General features: G+C 48.6%; 1 protein-coding gene across 1 annotated transcript in view; it reads left to right on the top strand.

The window, feature by feature from the left end:
- The window catches only part of noc3l (NOC3-like DNA replication regulator), a 54,203-nt gene that overhangs the window by 41,963 nt on the left and 4,740 nt on the right, over positions 1-7,500 (top strand). The window contains exon 17 of the mRNA XM_080748163.1: positions 2,442-2,623. Coding sequence (XP_080604289.1) covers positions 2,442-2,623 — 182 coding nt within the window. The remainder of the gene's footprint in view (positions 1-2,441; positions 2,624-7,500) is intronic.

Genomic DNA, 7,500 nt, shown 5'->3' on the forward strand with positions numbered 1-7,500 from the left:
GAGGCATTACATTTTGTATAATACGGTTCTATTGTGAAAATAGCAGATCTACAAGCTCACACCGCCTCGCAACTGCCTCTAATATTTGACAATTTGTCCAATGTTTAATTTGTCATTTTAGAGGTATTAAAAAGTCCTTAAATGGTCACTTTAGAAATGTGCAGATACCCTCTATACACTTAAACTTTATGTTGGTTTGTTTACTGTTGAGTGAGAAAACAATGTTGCACATAAAGTTAATCATCTGGGGACCCCCCAAAATAATATGGGGACCCCCACAGGTTGAGAACCTCTGGTTTAGTTGACTTAAAAGGGTAGGTCACCCCCAAAATGACTTTTTTCTATTGATTACTCACACCATGGAGACTTGAGTTCAAAATCTCTTTTGGTATTGTCACATTCCTAAGACATTAATTTTGATTACCGGTACAATAAATGTACCTCCATTGGTTCCGGATGGGGACACAAGTGCAAATACATATCATTGAACTCTAGTCTCCATGGCGTGTGTAATCAGTAAAGAAAGTCATTTTGGGGGTGAACTACTCCTTTAAGCTTTAGTTTAAAGCAGGGGTCTTCAACGTTTTCAGGCCAAGGACCCCTTAACTGAGAGAGAGAGATGAAGCAGGGACCCGCACAACCTGTTCATAGATTCCATATAGTTTCATTGTTTGACAGCACAATCATCAGTGTATTTTGGATTCATGTCAATTTGCGTTTTCAGATATTTAACCACTTGATCTTTTAAGCTGTACTTAGTCTGCTCTTTTCCACCTCTACACCAAACCTCTTTGCCAAAAATAGCAGATCTACAAGCTCACAACGCCTCGCAGCGCGAGGCGTTGTGAGCTTGTAGATCTGCTATTTTTGGCTAAAGTTCTCCGAATAAGGACGCTAGGGTTCAAGTGGTTAATTGCGACCTACGGTCGCATTTACTACCAAAACCTCCACAGGCTGTCTGTCTGTCCGTCAGTCAGTCAGTCAGTCCGTCACACTTTTGCCCTGCTCATATCTCCACAACCGTTGCCCCCATCCATGCCAAATTTTGCACACACACTCCTTGACTGCCAAACTACAACCTCCAAGGACCCCCGGAGCCCCAGGGACCCCCAGGTCTCTGGGGGACCCCCAGATGTAAAAAATGACCAAATGTGCTCACACGTCACACTTTTGCCCTGCTTATATCTCCGCACCCGTTGACCCGATCCATGCCATATTTTACACACACACTCCTTGCCTGCCAAACTACAACCTCTGGGACCCCCAGATGTAAAACATGACCAAATGTGCAAAAATGACCAAATGACCACCCCCACGGGGCTGCCCACGGGGAATTCCCGGGGACCACCCACTCCTGGTGCTCCAGAACGGATGCAAAAGTGGTGGCGCCCCCAGTGGAGGACCCCCTCCACTGCAGCTCACATAAAATGCCGTAACTCGGGCTAGGAGCGTCCGGGAGAGCCGGGGCCGGTACCTATTCGTCCGCCAAGGCAACGCGGAGACCCCACCCCTCATTTCTCACATGGCCCTATTCTAGCGCCACCTTCAGGCTGATTTTTAAAACACATTTTTGGACACTGCTCCTACAGTTTTTGCTAAAATCACGAATATCACTACACAGCATTAGCCTGGCTCCAGCCAATAGACCCGCCCACTCTCTGAGTGAACTGCATCTCTTGGTCTGGATATGTCATATGACGAGTCTCTTGATTCGGTTCAAAGCCGTATCTTGGGGAACCGACCAATGAATTCAAAGCAAGACGGAAAAAAATCTACAGAAACAGTGGAGGGAGGGGTGGCTGCGTGGCTCACCAGAGTTCTTAATTGCTCCCTTTGAACTTCAAAAGGACTCCGAACTGCAGGCATTGATTGAGCCATACAAGTGTCGAGTAGCTCGTTAGTGATTCTCTCTAATCAGTGAAACATCAAAGACACTGACCTGTTGGGTGCATGTCATTGAGGGGAGGGGGAGGAGGGATTGTTTTGTGTGCAAAAGTCAAACACAACCCTCCCACCAGATCGCTTGTGATTGGAAATTTCAAATTTTAAATCCCCTCCCCTTTGAAATCTCAACACAATGGCTCAGGCTCAGACTCTTAAGCTCCAGCGCAGAGTCTGAAATCAGGCTAACACAGCATGTCTACACTGATGTCATCAACATGGATCAGGAAGATTTTGGAAAAACACATTTTTGCCCTATTTGTGGAGATAAGCCACCTACGGTCGCTTATCTCCCGATTAGGGAGTCTTACTGGTATACAAAAGGAAGAAAAAGGTTTCTGTCACACAAAGACTTTGGAGGACCCCCTGTAGTAACTCTGAGGACCCCCTAGGGGTCCCGGACCCCCTGTAGTAACTCTGAGGACCCCCTAGGGGTCCCGGACTCCCTGTTGAAGAAGAGATGAATGAATGTTGATTTTGACCCCCCCCCCCTCTCTCAGGGCAGCGTAATGATGACATCATCATCGTGCTGCGCTGCCTAGACGCCATGCTGACACGTCGCAGGAAGCATGTGACCCTGCAGCGAGCGATGTCATTCGTCAAGAGACTGGGCACGCTCAGTGTGCACAGCCTGCCCAGCGCAGCCGTGGGACTGATGGCTGCCTGCAGGAGCATAGTGCACGTAAGATATGTGTGTGTGTGAGAGCATAGTGCACGTAAGATATGTGTGTGTGTGAGAGCATAGTGCACGTAAGATATGTGTGTGTGAGAGCATAGTGCACGTAAGATATGTGTGTGTGTGTGTGAGAGCATAGTGCACGTAAGATATGTGTGTGTGTGAGAGCATAGTGCACGTAAGATATGTGTGTGTGTGTGTGTGAGCATAGTGCACGTAAGATATGTGTGTGTGTGTGAGCATAGTGCACGTAAGATATGTGTGTGTGTGTGTGTGTGCACATGGTGCACGTAAGATATGTGTGTGTGTGTGTGTGTGTGTGCATAGTGCACGTAAGATATGTGTGTGTGCATAGTGCACGTAAGATATGTGTGTGTGGTTCCACAAAGTCCTGTCTTTACCAACGTTCACACACACTATGTGACTTGTTTCATGAAATCGATTCACAACAGATCCTCAAACCTGCTTTCAGTTCATTCAACCTCTTATGACTAGTGAGGTGCTCCCTATAGTGACTAGTGAGGTGCTCCCTATAGTGACTAGTGAGGTGCTCCCTATAGTGACTAGTGAGGTGCTCCCTATAGTGACTAGTGAGGTGCTCCCTATAGTGACTAGTGAGGTGCTCCCTATAGTGACTAGTGAGGTGCTCCCTATAGTGACTAGTGAGGTGCTCCCTATAGTGACTAGTGAGGTGCTCCCTATAGTGACTAGTGAGGTGCTCCCTATAGTGACTAGTGAGGTGCTCCCTATAGTGACTAGTGAGGTGCTCCCTATAGTGACTAGTGAGGTGCTCCCTATAGTGACTAGTGAGGTGCTCCCTATAGTGACTAGTGAGGTGCTCCCTATAGTGACTAGTGAGGTGCTCCCTATAGTGACTAGTGAGGTGCTCCCTATAGTGACTAGTGAGGTGCTCCCTATAGTGACTAGTGAGGTGCTCCCTATAGTGACTAGTGAGGTGCTCCCTATAGTGACTAGTGAGGTGCTCCCTATAGTGACTAGTGAGGTGCTCCCTATAGTGACTAGTGAGGTGCTCCCTATAGTGACTAGTGAGGTGCTCCCTATAGTGACTAGTGAGGTGCTCCCTATAGTGACTAGTGAGGTGCTCCCTATAGTGACTAGTGAGGTGCTCCCTATAGTGACTAGTGAGGTGCTCCCTATAGTGACTAGTGAGGTGCTCCCTATAGTGACTAGTGAGGTGCTCCCTATAGTGACTAGTGAGGTGCTCCCTATAGTGACTAGTGAGGTGCTCCCTATAGTGACTAGTGAGGTGCTCCCTATAGTGACTAGTGAGGTGCTCCCTATAGTGACTAGTGAGGTGCTCCCTATAGTGACTAGTGAGGTGCTCCCTATAGTGACTAGTGAGGTGCTCCCTATAGTGACTAGTGAGGTGCTCCCTATAGTGACTAGTGAGGTGCTCCCTATAGTGACTAGTGAGGTGCTCCCTATAGTGACTAGTGAGGTGCTCCCTATAGTGAGACTAGTGAGGTGCTCCCTATAGTGACTAGTGAGGTGCTCCCTATAGTGACTAGTGAGGTGCTCCCTATAGTGACTAGTGAGGTGCTCCCTATAGTGACTAGTGAGGTGCTCCCTATAGTGACTAGTGAGGTGCTCCCTATAGTGACTAGTGAGGTGCTCCCTATAGTGACTAGTGAGGTGCTCCCTATAGTGACTAGTGAGGTGCTCCCTATAGTGACTAGTGAGGTGCTCCCTATAGTGACTAGTGAGGTGCTCCCTATAGTGACTAGTGAGGTGCTCCCTATAGTGACTAGTGAGGTGCTCCCTATAGTGACTAGTGAGGTGCTCCCTATAGTGACTAGTGAGGTGCTCCCTATAGTGACTAGTGAGGTGCTCCCTATAGTGACTAGTGAGGTGCTCCCTATAGTGACTAGTGAGGTGCTCCCTATAGTGACTAGTGAGGTGCTCCCTATAGTGACTAGTGAGGTGCTCCCTATAGTGACTAGTGAGGTGCTCCCTATAGTGACTAGTGAGGTGCTCCCTATAGTGACTAGTGAGGTGCTCCCTATAGTGACTAGTGAGGTGCTCCCTATAGTGAGACTAGTGAGGTGCTCCCTATAGTGACTAGTGAGGTGCTCCCTATAGTGACTAGTGAGGTGCTCCCTATAGTGACTAGTGAGGTGCTCCCTATAGTGACTAGTGAGGTGCTCCCTATAGTGACTAGTGAGGTGCTCCCTATAGTGACTAGTGAGGTGCTCCCTATAGTGACTAGTGAGGTGCTCCCTATAGTGACTAGTGAGGTGCTCCCTATAGTGACTAGTGAGGTGCTCCCTATAGTGACTAGTGAGGTGCTCCCTATAGTGACTAGTGAGGTGCTCCCTATAGTGACTAGTGAGGTGCTCCCTATAGTGACTAGTGAGGTGCTCCCTATAGTGACTAGTGAGGTGCTCCCTATAGTGACTAGTGAGGTGCTCCCTATAGTGACTAGTGAGGTGCTCCCTATAGTGACTAGTGAGGTGCTCCCTATAGTGACTAGTGAGGTGCTCCCTATAGTGACTAGTGAGGTGCTCCCTATAGTGACTAGTGAGGTGCTCCCTATAGTGACTAGTGAGGTGCTCCCTATAGTGACTAGTGAGGTGCTCCCTATAGTGACTAGTGAGGTGCTCCCTATAGTGACTAGTGAGGTGCTCCCTATAGTGACTAGTGAGGTGCTCCTATAGTGACTAGTGAGGTGCTCCTATAGTGACTAGTGAGGTGCTCCCTATAGTGACTAGTGAGGTGCTCCCTATAGTGACTAGTGAGGTGCTCCCTATAGTGACTAGTGAGGTGCTCCTATAGTGACTAGTGAGGTGCTCCCTATAGTGACTAGTGAGGTGCTCCCTATAGTGACTAGTGAGGTGCTCCTATAGTGACTAGTGAGGTGCTCCTATAGTGACTAGTGAGGTGCTCCCTATAGTGACTAGTGAGGTGCTCCCTATAGTGACTAGTGAGGTGCTCCCTATAGTGACTAGTGAGGTGCTCCCTATAGTGACTAGTGAGGTGCTCCCTATAGTGACTAGTGAGGTGCTCCCTATAGTGACTAGTGAGGTGCTCCCTATAGTGACTAGTGAGGTGCTCCCTATAGTGACTAGTGAGGTGCTCCCTATAGTGACTAGTGAGGTGCTCCCTATAGTGACTAGTGAGGTGCTCCCTATAGTGACTAGTGAGGTGCTCCTATAGTGACTAGTGAGGTGCTCCCTATAGTGACTAGTGAGGTGCTCCCTATAGTGACTAGTGAGGTGCTCCCTATAGTGACTAGTGAGGTGCTCCTATAGTGACTAGTGAGGTGCTCCCTATAGTGACTAGTGAGGTGCTCCCTATAGTGACTAGTGAGGTGCTCCTATAGTGACTAGTGAGGTGCTCCTATAGTGACTAGTGAGGTGCTCCCTATAGTGACTAGTGAGGTGCTCCCTATAGTGACTAGTGAGGTGCTCCCTATAGTGACTAGTGAGGTGCTCCTATAGTGACTAGTGAGGTGCTCCCTATAGTGACTAGTGAGGTGCTCCCTATAGTGACTAGTGAGGTGCTCCTATAGTGACTAGTGAGGTGCTCCTATAGTGACTAGTGAGGTGCTCCCTATAGTGACTAGTGAGGTGCTCCCTATAGTGACTAGTGAGGTGCTCCCTATAGTGACTAGTGAGGTGCTCCCTATAGTGACTAGTGAGGTGCTCCTATAGTGACTAGTGAGGTGCTCCCTATAGTGACTAGTGAGGTGCTCCCTATAGTGACTAGTGAGGTGCTCCCTATAGTGACTAGTGAGGTGCTCCCTATAGTGACTAGTGAGGTGCTCCCTATAGTGACTAGTGAGGTGCTCCCTATAGTGACTAGTGAGGTGCTCCTATAGTGACTAGTGAGGTGCTCCCTATAGTGACTAGTGAGGTGCTCCCTATAGTGACTAGTGAGGTGCTCCCTATAGTGACTAGTGAGGTGCTCCTATAGTGACTAGTGAGGTGCTCCCTATAGTGACTAGTGAGGTGCTCCCTATAGTGACTAGTGAGGTGCTCCCTATAGTGACTAGTGAGGTGCTCCCTATAGTGACTAGTGAGGTGCTCCCTATAGTGACTAGTGAGGTGCTCCCTATAGTGACTAGTGAGGTGCTCCCTATAGTGACTAGTGAGGTGCTCCCTATAGTGACTAGTGAGGTGCTCCTATAGTGACTAGTGAGGTGCTCCCTATAGTGACTAGTGAGGTGCTCCCTATAGTGACTAGTGAGGTGCTCCCTATAGTGACTAGTGAGGTGCTCCCTATAGTGACTAGTGAGGTGCTCCCTATAGTGACTAGTGAGGTGCTCCCTATAGTGACTAGTGAGGTGCTCCCTATAGTGACTAGTGAGGTGCTCCCTATAGTGACTAGTGAGGTGCTCCCTATAGTGACTAGTGAGGTGCTCCTATAGTGACTAGTGAGGTGCTCCCTATAGTGACTAGTGAGGTGCTCCCTATAGTGACTAGTGAGGTGCTCCCTATAGTGACTAGTGAGGTGCTCCCTATAGTGACTAGTGAGGTGCTCCCTATAGTGACTAGTGAGGTGCTCCCTATAGTGACTAGTGAGGTGCTCCCTATAGTGACTAGTGAGGTGCTCCCTATAGTGACTAGTGAGGTGCTCCCTATAGTGACTAGTGAGGTGCTCCCTATAGTGACTAGTGAGGTGCTCCTATAGTGACTAGTGAGGTGCTCCCTATAGTGACTAGTGAGGTGCTCCCTATAGTGACTAGTGAGGTGCTCCCTATAGTGACTAGTGAGGTGCTCCTATAGTGACTAGTGAGGTGCTCCCTATAGTGACTAGTGAGGTGCTCCCTATAGTGACTAGTGAGGTGCTCCCTATAGTGACTAGTGAGGTGCTCCTATAGTGACTAGTGAGGTGCTCCCTATAGTGACTAGTGAGGTGCTCCC

Source organism: Nannobrachium achirus (genome assembly GCF_963921795.1).
Source record: "Nannobrachium achirus genome assembly, chromosome: 18".
In the NCBI taxonomy this organism is placed as follows: domain Eukaryota; kingdom Metazoa; phylum Chordata; class Actinopteri; order Myctophiformes; family Myctophidae; genus Nannobrachium; species Nannobrachium achirus.